The 22,610-nt window shown below is 38.5% G+C and overlaps 1 protein-coding gene across 1 annotated transcript in view; it reads right to left on the bottom strand.

Moving 5' to 3' along the window:
• Window positions 1–5,722: 5,722 nt before the first annotated feature.
• Window positions 5,723–22,610, bottom strand: part of KIF23 (kinesin family member 23) — a 36,749-nt gene continuing 19,861 nt past the window's right edge. The window contains exons 10-23 of the mRNA XM_014536315.1: window positions 21,620–21,722; window positions 17,209–17,288; window positions 17,005–17,124; window positions 16,631–16,757; window positions 16,133–16,291; window positions 15,098–15,255; window positions 13,516–13,689; window positions 13,067–13,246; window positions 12,512–12,823; window positions 9,125–9,355; window positions 8,197–8,279; window positions 7,923–8,001; window positions 7,021–7,091; window positions 5,723–6,031 (exon numbers count right to left, since the gene is read on the bottom strand). Coding sequence (XP_014391801.1) covers window positions 6,016–6,031; window positions 7,021–7,091; window positions 7,923–8,001; window positions 8,197–8,279; window positions 9,125–9,355; window positions 12,512–12,823; window positions 13,067–13,246; window positions 13,516–13,689; window positions 15,098–15,255; window positions 16,133–16,291; window positions 16,631–16,757; window positions 17,005–17,124; window positions 17,209–17,288; window positions 21,620–21,722 — 1,893 coding nt within the window. The 3' untranslated portion in view covers window positions 5,723–6,015. The remainder of the gene's footprint in view (window positions 6,032–7,020; window positions 7,092–7,922; window positions 8,002–8,196; window positions 8,280–9,124; window positions 9,356–12,511; window positions 12,824–13,066; window positions 13,247–13,515; window positions 13,690–15,097; window positions 15,256–16,132; window positions 16,292–16,630; window positions 16,758–17,004; window positions 17,125–17,208; window positions 17,289–21,619; window positions 21,723–22,610) is intronic.

Below are 22,610 nucleotides of genomic sequence, written 5' to 3'. Positions count from 1 at the left end.
TCCCTTTGATTTCTTCTTGACCTATTGGTTGTTTAGCTTCCACGTATTTTTAGACTTTCCAGCTTTCCTCTTGTTGATTTTTAGTTTCATACCATTGTGGTCAGAAAAGATAGTTGGTATGATTTCAATCTTCTTAAATTTGCTGCAATTTGTTTTGTGCCCGATTATATGATTTATCCTGAAAAATATTCTGTGTGCACTGGAGAATGTGTATTCTGCTCCTGTTGTATGGAATGTTCTATTTATGTCTGTTAAGTCCATTTGTTCTAGAGCGTGCTTCAATTTCCTTTCCTTGATTTTCTGTTTGGATGATTTATTCACTGTTGAACCTAATTAGTGTCTTTTCACTTCAGCTTGAATAACTCTCAGCATTTCTTGCAAGGCAGGCTTAGTGGTGGTGAACTCCCTTTAGTTTTTGTTTGTCTGGAAAAGCCTTTATTTCTCCTTCATATCTGAAGGATAACTTTGCCAGATGAAGTGACCTTGGCTGGCAATTTTATGTTTCAGTGCTTTGAATATGTCATTCCACTCTCTCCTGCCTGTAGACTTTCTGCTGAGAAACCTGCTAATAACCTAATGGTGGCTCCTTTGTAGATTACTTTCTCTTTTTCCTTGACTGTCTTTAATATATTTTTCTTTACCATTGATTTTTAAGTTTCATTATAATGTGTCTTGGAGACAGTATTTTTTTAAAAATATATTTTATTGATTTTTCACAGAGAGGAAGGGAGAGATAGTTAGAAACATCGATGAGAGAGGAACATCGATCAGCTGCCTCCTGCACATCCCCCACTGGTGACGTGTCCGCAACCCAGGTATATGCCCTTGACCGGAATCGAACCTGGGACCCCTCAGTCCGCAGGCCGACGCTCTATCCACTGAGCCAAACCGGTTCCGGCGAGGAGACAGTATTTTTAAAAAATATATGTTTATTGATTCCAGAGAGGGAGAGGGAGAGATAGAAACATCAATGATGAGAGAGAACCATCGATCAGCTGCCTCCTGCACACCCCGCACTGGGGATTGAGCCAGGTACCAGGATGCCCTGACCAGGAATTGAACCATGACTTCCTGGTTCATAGGTCGACACTTAACCACTGAGCCATGCCAGCTGGGCCTTTTTGCATTGAGAAAGTAAGGTGTTCTATTAGCTTTTTAGACTTGTCTGTTCAATTTATTCCCCAGGTTTGGGATGTTCTCACCTATTATTTTTCTAAATACACTCTGCTCCCTTCTCCCTCTCTTCTCCTGCTGGACCAGTTATTCTTATATTTGTTTCTCTCATCATTATCATAGAGCTCTTGTAAGGTTCATTTTCTAAAAATCTTAGTTTGCTCTCCTTTCCTGAGTCATTTCTACATTCCCATCCTCCAAGTCAGAATGCTTTTTTATTTTTTTTTTAAATTTTTTTATTGATTTCAGAGAAGAAGGAAGAGGGAGAGAGAGCTAGAAACATCCATGATGAGAGAGAATCATAGATTGGCTGCCTCCTGCACGTCCCCCACTGGGGATCGAGCCCACAACCTGGGCATGTGCCCTTGACTGGAATCGAACCTGGGACCTTTCAGTTCGCAGGCCGACGCTCTATCCACTGAGCCAAACCGGCCAGGGCAGAATGCTTTTTTAAAAATCTGATCTGCCCTTTTCCCTAAGCTCTCTAATGCATTCTTCATTTCATTCATTCACTTTAGCTCCAGAATTTGTCTGCCTTTCCCTCCTTTTATTGAATTTATTGGGGTGACACTGGTTAAGAAAATTCTACAGGCCTCAGTTGCACAATTCTACAACATATAATCTGTACACTGTATTGTGCATTCACCGCCCTGTCTGCTTCTTTTTAAAAATTTCAGTCTTAGGCACAGATGCCTTTTGTTCAATAATTTTATTCCTAAATTCTTTGGAATCCTTTTTTTTTAAAATTGTTTTATTGCTTAAAGTGGAATCCCTTTCTGACTTTTCTAGTAGCTCATTGAATCTCTTCAGCTATTTTGAATTCTTTATCAGTTAGATCATAATATTCTGTCAATTTGGGTTCAGGTCCTGGAGAATGATCATTTTCATTTTTGCGATACCATATTACCATGATTTTTCCTGGTGTTTGACAAAATGTGTCTCTGTTGTTGCATTTGAAATAGCACACATCTTTCTTAGTTCACCTTGTTACAATTCAAGACTGGAAATTAGGAACCTTCCTTTTATTTTCCAGAAGGTGGCGGAATAGCTCAAGTTTCTGGTTCCTCTTTTCCTGAGTTGGCTCTGGGGCTGGCTGCCCTGGGGAAGGAGTATAAAAAGGCTGGTGTAGAAAAATCTGGAGTAGAGTTAAGGGAAGTGCAGGGTTAGCATCGGGGGCTTTGTGTTGCCCACAGCCCAGGAGGGGAATCCTCCAGTGGGGGTACTCTGAGAGGTTCGTGCACAGACTCCTGCTGAAACCCTAAGGTTTTTTTTCCATACACTTTATTATCCTTGTAAACTGCCTTCCCTTTCCTCTCCTTCCACCCAGTCAGGAGATCCCTCCTCAGTTACTCCTGCTACTGAGGAGAAATGGATACCTCAGTCCCAGCCCCATGGTCAGTTACTCAATACTTCTCTTTCTACCTCCTTTGTGAGAAAGGTAGCTGTTGTCACTGCTGGTAAAAGCCCAGCTTGTTACCCTGTCACCTGGGGAGGAGGGCTGACTTCTTGAGTTACTCCTCTGCCTCCAAACTGATCTCTATCCCATTTGATGACAGGCCTGGTTCTCCCATGAGGTTGGCTGGATTTCCACAAATTCCCCATCTCCCTGTGTGTCCACCTGTTTTGCTCTCTCCAGTTTCGCTCCCCTCCTAACCCCACTTCACTGCAAGTGGGGGTGGGGCAGGCTTACTGACTCCCTTTTTTTTCCCCCCCCCCCCCCCCAGGTCCTACCCACCTACTTCTGAAGCACGCAAAGGTAGAAATCTCTTGGGTGTCCTGGTGTAATGAGCAAAGACACTTTTGTACAGATATGAATGACCAGCTAGTTGTAAGTAAAAGGGGAGAAAAAACGGGACTCATGCTGCCATGATACTGATGTCACTATTTTTTATATACGGGTTTAAGTTACATATAGTATCAAGAATTAAAATATTTCATACCTGGAAGCTTCGGTAAATCACCTGAATTAATTAAAAAAAAAGGGGGGGGGAATTCCAGGTCAAACACTGTGTATTAAGGATTACCTATAAGCATGGCATACCTTCAGGTTATGAATGTTGACTTGGGGTGAATTCCTGGTTCTTGGCAGGAGAAACACCCTCTTTCAAAGCCATTTCTTTGTGTGCTAAAACAAGTAGCCCCTATGTGAGAGAAACCTCTAGTGTTTTAATTCATCCCACTTTTTTGTTGTTAATCCCCACCCAAGGATATTTTTTTCTCCATTGATTTTTAGAGAGAGTGGAAGGAGGGGGAGAGACAGAAGCATTGATGTGAGAGAGACACGTCAATTTGTTGCCTCCTGCATGTGCCCCAACTGGGGCCAGGGATTGAGGCTGCAAATCGAGGTACGTGCCCTTGACTAGAATTGAACCCATGCCCCTTCCGTCTGTGGGCTGACACTAACTAGTGAGCAAATCCAGCTAGGGCTCCATTATTTATTTATTTGTTTATTTAATTGGTTGGGATGACATTGGTCAACATGAACATAGTTTTCACGTGTGGATTTGTTACGAAATCTGAATATTGCACCATGTGCCCACCACCCAAAGTCAGATTTTCTCCTGTCACCTATTAGGACCTCCTTTTCCCCTCACCCCCTTCCCTCTGGCAACCCCACACTGCTGTTTGTGTTCATGTTTCAGTTTTATGTCCCACATGAGTAAAATCATATGGTTCTTAGCTTTTTCTGACTTATTTCATTTAGCAATAATGCTCTCAAGATCCATTCATGTTGTCGCAAATTCATCCTTTCTTATGACTGAGTAGTATTTCATTGTGTATATATATCACATCTTTACCTAGTCCTCTATCGAATCACTTTGGTTGTTTCCATGTCTTGGCCACCGTGAATATGCTGCAATGAACATAGGGGTGTGTATATCTTTGCGAATAAGTGATTTCGAGTTTTTTGGGTATATACCCAGGAGTGGGGTTGCTGGGTCATTTGGTAGCTCAATTCTTAATTTTTTGAGGAATAACCAGACTGCTTTCCATAGTGGCTGTACCATTTTACATTCCTACCAGCAGTGAATGAAGGTTCCTTTTTTTCCACCTCTCCACCACTTATCTTGTTGATAATGGCCACTCTAACAGGTGTAAAACTACTCATTGCAGTTTTAATTTGCATTTCCCTAATTGCCAGTGAGGTTGAACATCTTATATCTATTGGCTGTTTGTATGTCTCCTTGGAGAGGTGTATTTTCAGGTCTTCTGTAGGGCTCCTCCCCCCCACCTGCCCCCCTTTTATTTTGGTTATCCTCACCTGAGGACATTTTTTTCTTTTAAAAAAAAATATATTTTTATTGATTTTAGAGAGGAAGTGAGAGGGAGATAGAAACATCAACGACGAGAATCGTTGATTTGCTGCCTCCTGCACACCCGCTACTGGGGATTGAACCCACAACCGGGCATGTGCCCTTGGCTGGAATTGAACCTGGGACCCTTCATTCTGCAGGCTGATGCTCTATCCAATGAGCCTAACCAGCTGGGGGAGGATATTTTTCCATGGATTTTTAGAGAGTGGAAGGACAGAAATGTCAATGTGAGAGAAACACATAGATTGGTTGCCTCCTGGACTCTCCCGACCAGGGCCTGGGCCAGGAAGGAGCCTGCAACTAAGGTATGTGCCCTTGACTGGAATCGAACCCAGACCCTTCTATCTGCAGGCCAACACTCTATCCACTGAGCCAAACCAGCTAGGGCTAGGGCTAGACTTTTAAATCCATTCCACAAACAAGGCCAACTAAATGTAAGGCACAATGGTAGATCCTGGAAATATGTATTATGACTATCACACAACTTTGTGTATTCTTTTTGTTTTAAATGTCTTTATTGGTTTTAGAGAGGAAGGGAGAGAGAAACATCAATCGACTGCCTCCTACATGCCTCCCCATCAGGGATTGAGCCTCCAATCTGGGCATGTGCACTGACGGGAATTGAGCCAGTAACCCTTTTGGTGCATGGGATGATGCTCAACCAACTCAGTCACACCGGCCTGGGCAGGGCACACAACTTTGCATTTCTTAGTGCTTTTTATTTCAATTCTTTTGGCATATCTAAGTAGCAGAAAGTAAATATGTACATACGAAATAAGTTCTTAAAATGGTTTTAGTATTGGCCAGTCACTGCCATTTTTTTAAAAAGGCATTTTCCTTCAAGATTTTTAAGAAAACTTAAAAAAAAAGTTGACTCTAGAGAGAGGAAGAGAGAGAAACATTGAGAGGTTGCCTCCTGCATACTCCCTGACCAAGGATTGAATCCGCAACCTGGGTATGTACCGTGACTGGGAATCAAACCAACCACACCTTTTGGTATATGGGATGACGCTTCAACCAACTGAGCCACAATGGCCAGAGCCAGTCACTGATATCTTTATTTTGAAAGTCTGAATTGTCCAATATGTCTAAAGTGCATTTTTGCAGCTAATCAGTAGCAGCATTTGTTTTGTTTATAAAACCTTAAGAAATATTCAGGCAAGAGCTAGAAAAGTCACAATATAAAAGAAAGTGTGATCTATATATCTTCTTCCTTAATCACTCAAGACAAACACTTGCACGAATTAGTTTATGAGTATACAAGAAATATACAAAAAATATCATTATTAAAAAGGTCCATACGGCAATGAGAAAAGAGGGTCTCTCTTTGCTGTTAATATTAAATATGGCAAGGCGTATAATATAAAAAGTTTGTTGAATCCTAGATGTCTTTGGGAAATCTTTGCTCTAGGCCAGTGCATAATGTATCTGAGGTCTGTGAGAGTCAACAAAGCTGGACTTCTCCTGGCATGGTTTTGGAAAAATCACCAACACAATGAAAATGTTCTTTCGTTACCGAGACGTTAGTTCATGGCTTCTTGCGCCTAAAATGCAAAAACAGCATTTAGTGTTGAATTTTGCTATCAATTTCACATTCAGGGCAGTTTAATCTCTAGGATAGCTTTAAGATAATTCAACCAAAGGACTTGCATGCATGTATATGAGCATAACCAATGGACAGACTGGGGGGCAGGGGAGGAGGGCATGTGCTGGGGGGTGGGGACAGCTGGGAAGAGGTCAATGGGAGAAAAAGGAGTCTTATGTAATACTTTTAACAATAAAGAATAATAAGAAAAGGTAATTCCTGGTTTTATCATGGGAAATATTCAAGTCCTTCTGAGAAAGCAAATAACTGTTACCAACTATGCTTATCTAGTATTAAACTTAAAAAACAGGACGTCTTTCCATCTTTATCCTGTTACAGCGATTTTATATATTACCTAAGGAATAACATGTGTTAAATATGAACACGTGGACTTATTTAAGTAGATATTTGAAAAGAAGGAGTTTTACTAATATGGAAAAAGACTGTGATCTGGAATGGTCTTTAGAGATCATCCAAGACTCTTGGATATGTGTTTAATAGAAGAGGGAAAGTATGATTCCTTTCCAAACCTATAAATTTCACCATTGTTTTACTTTAGTGAACACTTAATTGCCGTAACAAGACCAAGAGGCACATTAGGAAAGATGAATTACAGGAAGAGCTATCATCCCTGACAAAAGCCTTTAACCTCCCCTCCTTATAGGTGATCTCAGTTCAGCCTCTGAAAGCTTTGACCATTGGCAGAATATGAACAAGAGTGAGCCAATCTTCCATCTCCTTCTGTTTTGCAGCTCTAATTGCTCTTATCAAGCCCTGCAAGGTCCTCAGCCCTATTGCTGCCTACTGCAGTCTGCCAGTAGGGCCCAGGTACGCCAAGGGGTAAGCAAAAGCCACTTATGTCCTCTGAAAAGAAGTAGATGGTAGAGAGAAGGGTGGTGTTGGAAGTACTAGAGGGAAAACATACAGGGCCCAATTACCCATACTCACTTGGGTTGTGCATGATGCTGATATCCAGGTCCCAGCTGAGACCCTGCTCTCATCTCTACAGCCACAGAGCACTGATAGGAAAATTACAGAAGAGGAAAAGATCAGTTCCCTCAGAGTCTATAAAACACAGTTCTGTTTAGATAGGTTCCATCAAGGTGAAATCCACCTTGCTTTTCTAGTTCAGCACAGGTACCTGTTAAAATACCAGTCAGATACTTGCAGTTTATTTCACATAGGCCACAAAGACTGTGATCTGGAATGGTCTTTAGAGATTATCCAAGTAATTTTCCTCATTTTAGATAAAGAGTAGTTCTTGAGAAATTAGTGGCTACAGCTTGCCTGGCCCCCACCTTCCATATGAGCCTCTTCTTAGGAACAACAGTTCCACAGCAAAGTTCTGCTTCAGAGATTCCCATCCATCTGAAGTGAATTCTTGTTATCCTAGGGCAGCAATTCTCAACCTTTTTCATCTCGTGGCACACAAGCTAATTACTAAAATTCTGCAGCAATACCAAAAATACCTTTGCCTATCTGACAAAAAAAAAAAAGGTATATACTTTTGATTGATTTACAAAAAAATATATAATAGTAGTAATTATCTACCCTTTTTGCTCCAATGTTACTTTAAAAAAAAAATCAGGTGCCTACACATGTATAGGATTTCTGGTACCAAGAATTAACCAGACAGACACAACCTTATTATGCGACATGACCAATAAATAAGGTTCAACTTCAACATTATTATATGACCTATATATTTATGGTTCAAGTCAGGGCTGCACTGGCAATGTGAGATCAGACCTCAGCTACTCCAAAGAGCATGAAAAGCTACAGCTGTGGGGCTTAAAATATGACACCCCTAATTTTTATTAAGCAGACAAGTATTTAAGTTTTACCCCTACCCTGGTTTCTACATCAGTCCATTCAGACTCTGCATCATCTGGTTGGGCAGGTGCTACTGTGGAAGATCTTCGTTTTCGACTGGAAAAGGGGGAAACATGATGCAACAATTATTTTTGCATCTAACAACACAAAACATTAGAAATAGGGGAAATACCACTACAGTTCTTCAGAGAACAAGAACAGAATACACGTTTACAGGCTAGTCTGTTCCTGGAGAATGAGCAGCTAAGAAAACGACAGTCCTCTAAAGGGACACATTTGATGATCACTCACCCAGTCGGTGATTCTTGTTTCAAAGTCTCAATATCAGTAAACTGAACAGCTTGTCCACCACCCCTTGTTTTATAAACATCACCCTAGAGCCAAGAGAAAAGGTCATCATTACACTTTCATTACATCCAAATGATAAGTGTACAGATATACTATAAATTGATACTGCAATCACAAAACCAGATGGTGCTTGGGACTGCTGGGCCTGTACATTAAAATACTTCAGAAATTTGAATACAGCTCTCTCACTAAACAAGAGGTCCAATGCGATATAATCAGTAACATTCTTAATTGCAGAAAATAGTATTCCTTTTCATTCAACTTATAAAAACTATGCTTAGGATCAAGAAATTTCTGAATGTTCTAAGGCATTATACTTTCCTCTCTGGGTGTGCCATCCCCTTCATATTCAAATAACTGTCTTATTTGAAACTATAGTTATAATAAGAACCATCCTCTAAATTGAAATTGAAAACTTTTTTTTCATCTTCACTGATAACTCTACGTTCAGGGAGAAATTCTTCTATAGACAGACAAGAAAGGGCTTTGGGTAGCTCAATACTAAGTAATTTTGATAGGTCAAATTTTAATGTGGGCTTTTTATCTTGAACTGACAGGAAGCAAAGGTAGTTCTTTGTTTAGGTTTACTTTTCAAGTAGGGGTTAAAACGAAATACACATTAATTAAAAGTATGTAATAAATCTGGCATTCCTCTAACAAACCTGAGAATCTAAACTTCATTAAATAGAAAGCAAATTTAGTCCTGGTTTAACAGATTCACACCCTAAGCAGTTACTTTAGTTTTGTAACAAAGAGATTATATCCTATACCCATTTATGTCCCAGTGGACACTGCCTGTGTGTCATCGAAGGAATGGAAGGACAAATGGATTTTTGTTGACTTTTTTTCTCCTGTACAAATTTGTTTTTACCTTAATTAGTTTAGTTTCAATCTCCCCATCGGAGGCTAGTTCTTGGTGGGTCAGCATGTACTTCTCACACTTAGCTAGTGCCTTTTCATTTGCAACAGACACTGTGATGGCATGAGGGACATGTGGCTGCATGACTGTTGCAGTTTGCACGTTAGAGGCAGGCTTATGATCTACCCATCTGTCTCCTGCAGAGCGTGATCGTCTGTGTCGGAGACGAAGTGGTGGTGCGTTCTGATCAAGTTGAAAGGAATCAAGAAACAAGCATAACCCAGAATTAATTTAAGGGTATTATTAGAAGTGCAGCAGGTTTGGCTACATTAGTTGATGACAATATAAAACAAATGCATGAACTTTTTCAAAAGCTAAATATGTTATTCAAATGCTTTAAATGTCCTCTTTGAATTTAAGCACAAAACCAACAAGCATCTTTTAACACCAGCTTGTATATTATACATTCTACCAGGAACTTTCCTTTCAACAAAGAACGGAAGGAAAAATTCTGGTAACGCTGTAAGTCTTCCCTGTGTAGGTAGTATTCAAGACAAAATCATTTCATATTCTTGATCAAAACCCAATATGTGTGCTTGCTATTGTGAGGTAATCTATTAAGCCCACAACTATGTTAAAAGCTTCAATAATAATATCAATGAAAGCCTAAACATTTCATAGATCTCTAACTAAAAGAGAAAACATGCCTTATACAAAGACAAAAAAATAAAAGCTGATTGGCCTGTATAATATAAAACGCTAAAGAACATAAGGTAAAATTAAGAACCCCATGTATAAAATGAGCAAATGAATGTAAATAAAGTACTTTTGAGTATTTTCTGAAATTTTAAAATCTCTAAACAGAAGTTCATTAAAAAGTCAAATACAACAATGGCTATAACATATCCCCACACCCCAAACATTTCATAAATGGTTCCAAGAACCAGATAAATAATATAATGTTAAACCATTCTCTATCATACAATGAAAAACTATTTGCTTCCAAGTCAAATGTCATGTAAGTTTGGAAAAGCTAAATTTATTATATTCAATCTGAGAAAATATCATATAAGACATAGTTAATAGTTTGAAACAATGAGTTATCTTTGGTAATTTGCCAATTGTTTGTTTGTAAAACTGAAAGCAAATGCCTGTGTTCAGTGACACAGGCCAAATCCTTCCAAGCTAGTCAAGTATGAAGACCCCAATTTCAAAATGCATATCTAGAGCACTAAAGTATTTTCCCTATATAATTAGAAGAAACAAATGAAGCACTGGTGCTACATCATGACAATATTAAAACACGGCCAATATAGTTTGTCCCAAAAGATGCCCAAGCTTCACAGCAAGCAGGAAACTTTCCATTCTAAGATAGTCTGGCTCTCATGATCTACATTTAGCAAAAGTGAGAGTTTTCTTGAGCACATTTAGCAATAAATGTATTCTGAAACAAGCTTCAGAAAGATGACAGACCTTAATATACTACAGTTTATGAAATAAATGATATTTAAAATTTCATCCTTACTGAAGTATAATTTCAACCTACAGGACATAATTTTTGATCAACAAACCTAAATGCATAGATACTAGCCTCAACTTTTCTGCTGCACTTCTTAAGAGATTTTGATTTCAAGTGAGAAGTTCAAGTATCTCTAGTAAATCCTCTTAAATATCTCCTAGCCAAATTAGGTGTTAAATTAATGTTGACCAGGCATAAGCAAACCATGAGTAGTTTTGTCCGTAAGCTTTCATGAAATAAAGGGGATTTACTAGAGTTGATCAGAAAGACCAGTCACCATCATTTGCTCCCTAAAAAGGTTTAAGGCAGTATCTGCAAAGAACAGAACTTAAGAGACTTAAAAAAAAAAAAAAAATCAAAGGCAAATAGTTACTATAAGATTAATTTGTTTAGAAGAAAAAATTTAAAAGAGCTATATATTAAGATTTTACTAAATGTAAGTTCACACTAGTAACTTGGTTCATTTATTCAGATTTAGGGGAAACTTTACCTTAATCCTTAAGAAGAACATATAAATGTGGATTTATTTAAACACCCTTGATTGAGGCAGAGCCCTTGTAAATTGAAGTAAAGGTCTTGAGATTAAAAGCAATTTATTAGGCATGCAAACCTTCAGTAGTTATAAAATAACTGGCCTGGACTCTTCAAAATAGTCAATGTCATGAAAGTAAAAAAAAGAGCAGAGGACTATATATTAAAAGAGATTAAAGAGACATAACAACCACATGCAAAGCATTCACCTTGATAGAATCATGAATGGAAAACAGGAAAACCATTACTGGGACAACTGGGGAAATGTAAACATGAACTATATATCAGAGGACATTTATTCAGAATTAATATTACCTTTCTTTAGTGTGATAAAGATTATGGTTATAAAGAATTATATCCTTATTCTTAGGGATGAAGTATCATGAAGTCTGACTACTTTCAAAGGTCGAAGGAAAAAAATGTTTACGTATCTATATAAAGTAACGATTGGTACATCTAGGTAAGGGGAAAAAAAGATACTGTACCATTCTTTCAACTTTTCTTTGAGTTTGAAATTTTTCAAAATAAAAGTTGGATAGTTTTAAAAAGTAAAAGTTAAAAAAATAAAAGTTCAAAAGCAGCAAAAAACCTAACTTGGGAAGAAGCCATAAGAAAAAAAATTTGGAGCCCGGCTGGTGTGGGTCAGTGGTTGAGCATCAACCCATGAACCAGGTCATGGTTGTATTCCCCGTCAGGATACATGCCCAGGTTTCGGGCTCGATCCCAAGTAGGGGGCATGCAGGAGGCAGCCAATCAATGACTCTCTCATCATAGGTGTTTCTCTCTCCCTCTTTGAAATCAACAAGAAAATATTTTTTTTAAAAAATCAGAAAATGTGCTGACACTCATATTCACATGCTTATTAGCTTATGCAAATAAAAAGCACAGATTACTCCGGCATGTGCCCTACTGACCCTGTGTCACTGAACACAGGCATTTTAAAAAAATGTGTTTTTTATTATTTTAAAATCTTTTTTTACTTTGTTTTTATTGATTTCATAGAGGAAGGGAGAGGGAAAGAGAGAAAAACATTGACTGGCTGTCTCCAGCATGCCCCCTACAGGGGATTGAGCTTGAAACCTTGGTGTGTGCTCTTACCAGTAATGAAACCAGTGATCTAGTGGTGCATGGGATGATGCTCAACCAATTGAACCACATGGGCCAGGCTTTTTCAGCTCAAGAGCTAGGCCTCAATTTTGGGATGATTTGGTCTTTCAAATTAATATAAAAATTAGACCTTGTTTATAATGGACCTCACCCACCTTTCTGTCGAATTTTCTGAACCAGGTTATAAAAACACAAGATTAAATTCTATTGCTATAATGCTTTAAAATAACACTGGCACTAACCCTGTAGCATTGATCCTCTTCTACTTCTATCTCATTTCTGAATGTAGGAACCAACTCCCTGCCTTCAGTCCAGCACATCCCTCGCCTTCTGTCTGACACGATACAAGTTTTACTTTGTCCTGGCTCCTGCTGCCTACGCCTTGCAATGGATGTGACATTGGGAGGTGTGTTGTACGAAGGAATTTTCTGCTCCCATTCCGAAATACAGGAAGCTACAGAGATGCTGCTGCAAGAGTTAGAGCGCCTATGTAGATGTGGCTGGCTCATGAGTTGCTGGCCGTTGGAAATCTGAGCAATATAGTTACCAGAAAGCTAAAAAAATTGAAAAGAAATTAATGAGCAAGACTGAAAAACTGAGAGAAAGAATTCATTACTTTTCTATAATTTAACACATGAAGATAACATTATAGTTATTTGTACTAAATTACATTTTTATACTAAATTAAAGCAATTAAATAGATGTCTGAGAAATATAATATAAAACAAAAAACTGATTCTCGTAAAAACAGTCACCTAACCTATCCCTAAATTACTACACAACTACAAATAACTTACAGGTACTGGCGATGGAGAAACAGATCTTTGAGCAGCTTTTTCTCGATCCCGCTCCCGAGAGGGTCTCTCTGGCTTTTCAGTTTTGGGTTCAGTAACAATAGCCTTCAGTTGTTTCAGTTTTTCATCTTTCACCCAGAGCTTATTTTGCATCTCCAGTTGTTTAGCTGCTACTCGACGCTCCTATGGATTATCAATGGTAAGATATGTTCTAATCCAATTACACTATACAAGTACACCAGATTACTGAAACACTATGTCATAAAAACTATAGTTCTCCAATTCTTCCTGAGGTAACTACATTTCATAATGTTAATGAATTTCAAGGGCAGAGAAAGGAATGAACTGAATAGGCAACTACTGCCGCCACCACCAAAACCCTAACCCAGGTAGTCATTCAAAACACTACAATTTGAAATAAGTCTCTGTGGTAGCAGAGGGACGACACTCACGCATTCTTTCTCCCACTTCATTGTTGTTTCCGTCACCATGCCTTGCAACCTGGCTTCTAGTCTGCGTTTGTCAGAAAACTGTTGCTGAAGTTTCTGATTCTGGGCCTCAAGTTCCTGTTGCAGATTGCGCTTATCTTCTTCATAGATAGTAGTTGTTTTCTCTAAAATTTCAATCTGGAAGGCAGACCATTATGTTCAATAACTGGTATGTAAATATATAGCTCTAAAACAATCTTTTATAATTTGTTTATGGCAAGCAGAATTGTGGAAAGAAAAAATCATGGATAAAGCATTTTCCTCTAAAATTTCACCTGAATTTACTACCTTAATTCCTAGAAATGACAACTTTTTAAACATGTTCCTCACACTGAAAGATGAAGTTATAAATGATTTAATGTAAAAATTATTTTTCCCTAAATTCAAGCCTAATATTTTTTCCTTCTTCTTATCAGCCAGGTCATCCTAACAGTCTGAATTCCCAAACACTGGACTGCTGCTTGGTTTGGCCCTAAGTCTAGTCACTGGGCCTGTGCTAGTGGAGGCTGGTCAGTGTTAGAGGAAGATGTTGCTTTTTCTATATCCATCACTGCCTCAGGCCCAGGGTCTCTGCACAGCTGACTATTGTGTTGGCAGCAAGAAGGGCACCATGTATTATACTGAGGTGTGTTGTATGAAGGTGGAGTCAGAACGGACCTTGGTTCAGCAACCTCAGTAGAGTTCTGGCTAAGAAAGAATTCAGAGCCAACACTCAAACGAAAAGACAGTTTATTTAGAAAGTCACAGAGGTAGAAGTGAGCAGTGGAAAAAAATAAGTTAGAGAGGTAAAAGGGGCCCTTGGAGCTTAGGAAAGACAAAGGTAAAGGTCATGGGGGGTGGGGGAGGGTGTGGCACGGGCGGGAGATGGGAAAGGAGCTGTCGTTCTCCAGAGAGGGAGAGCGCCAGGCCTAAAATTTTTTTAAATTTATTTCATTATTATTTTAAAAAAATTCTTACCCGAGGATATGTTTCCATTGAATTTTAAAAAGAGACAAAGGGAAGAAAGGAGGGCAGAAGGGAGGGAGGAGGAAGGGAGGGACATCGCTTGGTTGCCTCTGTAAGCCCCCATGACCAGGATCAAACCTGCCACCTTTTGGTGTATGGGACTACAATCCAACCAACTGAACCACTCGGCCAGAACCTAAAATTTTATTTTTAAGGTTATTTTGGTTGAGATTAATTTCTCTCTAAAATGAGTGTTCCCCCCAAATGATTCTCTATAAATGAGTGAACAAACATATATTGTCCAGTAATAAGTTAGAAAACCAAGCTATAATCAAAGCTAAACTCTAGAAAGCCCTTTATAAAGCTTATTTGATTGGGCCAGAGAATATCTTCTTCAACTGTTAACATCTAACTCATAAAGAGTGTAACATCCCTTTTATGCTTTTCACTCACATTTCCTCTTTTTTGGGGGTGGTAGGTTGAAGATTAGCAAATAACTTAAGTGATAACTCTTAGTCAGCAGTATTTACAGACCTGGAGAGCATAAGGATTAAGTCAGAGAACAGTAGTAAATAGCCACTCTAATATTGTCAAAACCAACCTTATATTCTAAAGTTTTGGTTTTTTTCTCCAGTCGTTCTATTTCCAATTTTTGTCCTGAGATCACCTTTTCTTTTTCATTTAGTTTTCCTTGAATGGAGTTTTCTTTATTTGAAACACCCTTGTCAAATTCTTGCAACATACCTTTAAAAGTAAAAGCTGAAACAAAAGCATGCAGGTTTTGTTTATTCCAATTCCAAAATAACAAACGCACTCAACTTTTTTAGCCAATACTATAAAGTCTTTCATTTTGCACTATGACATCCCAATCCTTATGGGTAAATAATTGGCTTTAAAACAACAAATACAAAACCAGAAATAACAGATTCATCCTAGGAACAGTTAGAGCCAAATTGAATCTCTAGTCACCACTTACTAGATATGTAACTTGGGCAAGTTATTTTTCTGAGCGCATTTCCTCATTTCAAAGTGGGAATTTAAATACCACTTATCTCACACTTTTTTTTTTTTGGTGAAGATGAAAATGAATTGATGATGGTGCTAGAAATAGATACATCACTGAGCATTAACTATGTACCAGGCTGTTCACTCTTCTACATGATTTTTATAAATTATCTTACGACACCCTCTGAAGTAGAACAATTACAATCCCCATTTTGCGGACAGGGAACTAAGAAAGAGAGGATTAAATAATTTGCCCAAAGGTACAGTTATAAAGTGCCTTGCAAATAAGTAGTAGGAACTACAAGTAGCTATTACTCCTTTGTGTACATCACTTGTTAGTTTTAAAATGGGAGACAATACACACCAACTTTTTTCATTGGCTTTAATTTCTTGGAATAATAAAAAAAAAAAAAAGCCATGGGTAAAGTTCCTTGTCAGTCTAATTAAACAATGCCTTGAGCACTAATGATGGTGCTAGAAATAGATACATCACTGAGCATTAATTATGTACCAGGCTGTTCAAGTGCAAAGAGAGACAAAATAATCCTTTCTTAAAGATCCACCCCACTACAGAACTCAGATTTATTGCAAATTTCTAGAGTTAAAATGGTTGTAAAAGGTTTGGCCTTACATTGTTTGGTAAACTCATCCATCATCATTTGTCGTAGCTGATGGCGTTTCTCTAATGCTTCAATAAGCCTGGGGAGAGTCTGCTCATCATTGATATCCAAAATCTCGCAGGACGGCAAGGGTGGAAAACTCTGTAAGACCACTTCTGTAACCAACAGTTCTGTATTGAATTATAAAAAATTTTTTTAAAGTTACACAGCAGAGAAAGAACTTATTTACACAAGTTTAACACTGATTAGAGCTCCAGTCCAATTAACAGTGTATTTTCTTGAGTTGTCATAATCATACTTTTAGCTGTAAAAAGAAAACCAGGAAAAGTTAAAAAAATATGAGTTATCATATGTAACAAAAGAAGTCTCATTTATATACTACTGGTTCAGATTTCTTTTTGCACTTGGTGCTTTAGGGTAAGGGAAATGAACAGTTTTCTTATGTGAAATAGATTAAAAAGAGACAGACAGACCAATCAGTGGACAAATAATCTGATTCCAAAACATACCATCTCCAACTGGACCTGCCCGAACGTGGTTCCTGTATCGCCGTCCAGGTGTTAAACCACATATTGCCTTGTCTACTGGTCTTGCTACTTCAACTTCCTGGGTCACTTCTGCAAATCTCATGACTTGCTAAGACACAAAACAAATGGAAGTGTTTTTGCTTGTTTGTTCTTGTTTTTACAAATAAACATATCCAAGTCCTGCCTCAGAAATTACTATGAAACAATATTAAATTGGCCATCAGCTCATTTCTATAACTGATGGTTCTGCACCAATTTTTTAAATGTTCAAAATGTCATTCTTCACAGATAGTTGTCAGAGAGTTGTTTTCTCTGTAGAAACCGGAGACTGTATAGGATAAATACATTAAAATTACCAAGCTTTCTTCATAATCTTCAGCCTTTGGATTCACACACACGATCATGCGTACTTTTCCTTCCCCATCAAAATAGTTCTTGAACAGATGGGTTAACTTTGAATCTCGATATGGAACCATCTATAAATACATTCAAATCCAAACAAACATGTAAGGCAAAAAAGGCACACAAATAAACTATACAAATGAAAGGCTGTTGCTTACCTTGTTAGTTCCATACATTTGGTTCTCTCTCAGGACTTCCATACACGTTCTTAGCGTCATTAGTGATTGGTTAATGTTACCTAACAGAAAAATATACACAGAAGACATCTGAAAAAAACAGTGTAGTCTGTTTGGCTATAAAATCCCTAATGCATACAACTATTAGATGGAATTAACAGATTTTAGTGGCTCAATTTAAAGAGCTGTCCATGCATGGTCTGGCAGTATTTTAATAGCAGTGTTTCAGGAGAGGTTAAATATCATCCTTCAGGGATTCATCAAAAGGACTCTCCAATGAATGCAACATTACACTTCATGACCCATTTTCTTCCAAATCTTAAATTCCGTGAAATAGTATATTTGATGTAGCTGTTTAATGTCCTCATATAAAATATTATCTCTAAAGCATGGCCATTTCAGGCTACAGTTGGCTCCATCAACACTGAAATCTCTCCTGTACCCAGAGGGGCTCCTGTTTCTAAGTCAAGTGTCTTAGGACCAGCTAATTCTTGTCCCTCTACATCTAAAGTAACAAGTATTTCTTAGGTGGCATACTTGTTACTTTTGACCACTCTTGTTTGGATTTCTGAACCAAGACAAGTCCGACAAATTAATCAAGCCTCCAATAGCACAGGAGATCTCACCTGCATAAACCCCAAAAGTACGTAAGAATTTGTTTATTTTGGAACTCTGATTAAGGTTGACTAACTCAACCATATTTTCATCCTTGGCCACCCTCTCAAAACACATGGCTCATCTGTACCCTCATAATATTCCATGATTCATGATTTATCTTCCTTGACCCCCAACTCCCAATGTCCTTTCTTCTACCACTGTGCTCTCAGGAACCCATATTTGTTAACAGATTTCCCTAAATCCTCAAGCTCTCACAGAACGATCCATTCATTTCGTTCCCTAATGGCCAGGTGTCCATATTGTCCATGCATACACTTCAGGGAGTCTGCATACTTGATGGGAAATAAATTACTTCTTTATTTTTATAGCACTTACAGTTATTGCTAATCTCATGATATTTATATTCATTACTACTTTGAAAGTATGTAGTTACTAGACCTGCTGGTGGGTTTTTACTTAAAGCAGCACATAAATTACTGTATGACAAATGTTTTAAGAATACTTTAAATATTTCAATCTAATTGGTTTCCTTTATAAGCCTATGTATTTTATGCCATATATTAAAAAACTAGAGGCCCGATGCACGAAATTTGTGCAAGAGTAGGCCTTCCTTCCCCTGGCTGCCGGCTTCCCTCCGGCACCAGGAACCCGGGCTTCCCTCACAGCCCTGGCTTCATCCGGACAGTCGTCTGGAAGGATGTCCGGTCTAATTAGCACATTACGCTTTTATTATTATAGATATTATTCTGGAAAATGTCCACAGGCTTTACCCTGTACCCATGGCACAAAGCCCTGAAACCTTACCCTTATTTTCCCGTAAGGGTAGTGCTTTCCCCCTGCAGCACTTTTTGAGTAAAAGTTGCTTGTTTTCTAAAGCCTGACATTGATAAGGATGGTGAATAGAGTGAGGCCAGCAACGTTTTCCTAATTCCTTGCTGCTGCCTTCTAATGTTCCTCCTACATGCCCGCTCCTGGGTCATTTCAGTATTTATGAGGAGAATCACTCTCACATGCAGTCAGAGGACCCTGTCCTCAACTCCAGTAAATCTTTATCTCCTTACCAATAATGTAACCAAACAACCACACCGTTTTGGGGAACCTGAGGCTGTCACATGCCCCAACCACAATCGTCTTCTCTTCTAGTTCTCACTCCCTAAACCTGTGTTCCTCATCCATATTAACAATGATAGTCCTTCCTGTTTCTTCTCCCTAAGCATCTGAACCCTCAGGTTTAAAAACACAAACAAAAAACAAAACACAAACAAATAAATCCCAGGTTTCTACTTTGTTCCCAATCCAACTACAACTCTTTCCACATCAAGGTTAATCCTTCTTATTATCTGAATTCCAGATTCCTGATCTTCTTATACAATAGTCCCCCCATATCCACAAGTGATACGTACCAAGACCCCCAGTGGATGACTGATAGTACCAAACCCTATACATACTATGTTTTTTCTCTACACATACATATCTATGATAAAGTTTAATTTATAAATTAGGCACAGTAGGGGATTAGCAACAATAACTAATAAAAATATACTATAATAAAAGTTATGTAAATGTGACATTGTTAAATAAAGTAAAGGTTTCTTGAACACAAGCACTGTGATACCAGACAGTCTATGCTGAGATGGCTACTGAGTGCCTAACAGGTGGATAGTGTATACAACGTGGACAGGTCCCAGGCAGGACAGTGCAAGATTTCATAATGCTACTCAGTGCAAAATTGTAAGTTATGAACTAGTTCTAGAATTTTCCATTTAATATTTCAGACTGCAGTTAACTTTGGGTAACTGAAACCAGGGAAAGCAAAAACACACAAATAAGGGGACTACTGTACAAACATATGTAACGTGTATTTTTTTAGTTATTTCATAATCCCTTAAGTCACCTTCTTTGTCCTTCATAGGCTCTTTATTTATAATTTAATATATTTTTATTGATTTCAGAGAGGAAAAGGAGAGGGAGAGAGAGAGAGAAACAGCAATGATGAGAGAATCATTGATTGCCTGCCTCCTGCATGTCCCCCACTGGGGATTGAGCTCTCAACCTGGGCATGTGCGCTGACCGGGAATCAAGCTGTGATCACATAGTTGACACTCAACCACTGAGCCACGGTGACCAGGCTCCATAGGCTCTTTAAATTAATCATCAAGGGCTTATTCAAGGCTCTGCCCTCAGCTTGTTCCTCTCTGTTCCCCATGAATAATCTTATCTCCCCCATTGCTTCTATCATTTCTCTTTTGGCAAAACCTAAACATGTCAGTCTCAAGTCAAATCTCTCTCTCCTTCCAAATCTATGTGCCTCTGCATCCAATTACTAGGCACTTCCACTTGGAAAATTTGAATATACCCAACACAAAATTCATGAACTGCCCATACCTGCATCTCAAACTGCTCCCAAACCGAGCTCCTCTCCTCCTCTTTGTCACTCTTCACAAGCGGGTGGACGTACTTCCTAACTAGCTCTCGGGTTTTGTTTGACTTTTGCCTCCAGGTCATATGATTGCTCATCTGAATTACAGTAAAAGGCAACTAACTGCTTTTCATCTCTGGGTTTGCCCCTGGTAAATTAATTCTCTTCACTGGGAAAATGACCTTTCTAAAAAAACGAATCCTTTATTGGCTTTATAGGGCAGCTGATAATGGTAGAAAGACACAAATTTTGAGAGTCCAACCAACTTGAGTTTGAACCCAGGCTCTAACCTTGTGAAAATTACTTCTTCCAACCTCCTCAACTGAAAAATGGCTGATACAATTCTGAAAAGTCCAAGAATCAATAAATCAAGCCCATGCATAGTAGATACTATGAAACACAATAGTCCTTTAATAACTGGTAGCCACCATTATTCCCTTAGGATAAAATTCAGATTTTTAAAATATGATAGACAAGGTCTTCATGACCTTGTTCTGCCTGCTCTCCTGCCTCTTTGTCAGTTTACCACTCACACTCTCCACTTCCGCTGGCTTGACCCTGCAGGTTCTCTCAGGACTGGTCTGTTTACAAGTGGCTGCCTCCTCTGTCAGGGATGATGCCTTTAATCCTGTCCTTTTTCACAGAGCTCACTCCTTAACTTATGTGTCAACTCCATGAATTCTTCCTCCAACCCCCATCTCCCTCCTCAGATTGGATGAGGCAGCTCTACTCTGTACTCCGACAGTAACTTGTGCTCACTTCCGTTACATTCTACTGAAATGGTCTCCTTATCTGCCTATCTCTTGTACGAGGCTGGGCTCTCTAGGGCAGGGCTCAATTCCATATATCTTTGTTAATTCCTGGCACACAGTAGGTACTCCATAAATGTTACTAACATAAAACATAACTTGAACGGCTACACAAAATGAAAGATTAAAATAAAAACAAAACACCCACAGAGTTCCTTTTAATTGGCTTTTGTGTTCAAAGATTTTCCCCTCTCCCCCTCCAGAAGCCAATTTTTACCAATATGAATGCTCAAGTAACTGTTAAATGACTTCGCTTTAAGGACCCAGGTACTGGCAATACCAGCAATAGATATAACAAATCCTTTCAATATGAATATAAGTTGTATTTATTTTAGTCAGTTTTCCATGCTCTTTATTAAACAAATCAGTGTAATGTAACAGGTTGATACTAAATCAGTATAACTAAAGCAACAGCACTAACCAATAAATTTAGCCTCTAAATTATGAAACTTAAGACAATTAAGCCTCAATCTCCCATCAATAAGCAGATGATAAATTGGCATTGCAAGCTTTTAAAAGGTGTAGCATGTTTTATGTTTTTACTCACCAGCTTCACGTAATCGGTTCCCTTCTGCTTTTGTCCGGTTAGTTCTTTCACTTCCAGCAAGATCCACCAAGGACAACTGGCTTATAGCGATTTGTTCTTTTTCCTGAAGAGAAGATCATAATGTCAATAACGTAACATGAGATATAAGTGGTTTACAATGTTCTTTAAACATATTTAATTAACCAATTATTATGAATATAATATTTGCACAATACAAAATGTACTGGTAGGGGCAAAGGACACAAGTTTTGGGGGAAAATTTTGCTAACAGCATATGATAAATATACTCATGACATTAATGATTACTTGCCCATTGTCTGGTCGTCTACATTATGCTGTAAGCTCCATGAATGAAGGGACTCTGCCTTGTAATGACTTTATCTCCAGAACCTTACACAGTGCCTAGCTCTCAGCAGGAGCTCAATAAATATAAGCTAAATAGTGAGGCTAGAACAGGGCTAGCCTAAAATTTTTAATAATCAGATATTTAATAACTGTGATTTAATAATTTCATAATATGCTAATAATTTTTATAAGAAATGAAAGTCAAGAGGTACATAACTGACACTGTAATGTTAGATGTGATTCAAAGGAAATCAAGTGTATATGGAAGCCTGATTTATAACCATTTTCTAGCTAACATTTATCAAGTGTTGACTATAAGCCAAACACAGGATTAAGAACTTTATATGAGGAGTTTATTACAATAAGGTCAAATAGCCAGGGCATTAAAAGGAAATCAAAATTCAAATCCTGGCTTTTGTACGAAGATGGTGCTGAAAGCTAAGAAGGAAGCCCCTGCCCCTTCCAAAGCCGAAGTCAAAGCAAAGGCTTTGAAGGCAAAGAAAGCAGTGTTGAAAGGCGTCCACAGCCACACCAAAAAGAAGATCCGCACGTCACCCACCTTCCGATGGCCGAAGACACTAAGGCTCTGGAGGCAGCTTAGATACCCTCGGAAGAGCGCCAGGAGAAAAAACAAGCTTGACCACTA

The sequence above is a fragment of the Myotis brandtii genome, unplaced genomic scaffold (assembly GCF_000412655.1).
Source record: "Myotis brandtii unplaced genomic scaffold, ASM41265v1 scaffold160, whole genome shotgun sequence".
In the NCBI taxonomy this organism is placed as follows: domain Eukaryota; kingdom Metazoa; phylum Chordata; class Mammalia; order Chiroptera; family Vespertilionidae; genus Myotis; species Myotis brandtii.
The sequence above is the reverse complement of the archived record's forward strand: the minus strand, read 5'-3'. Positions and strand labels throughout refer to the sequence as shown.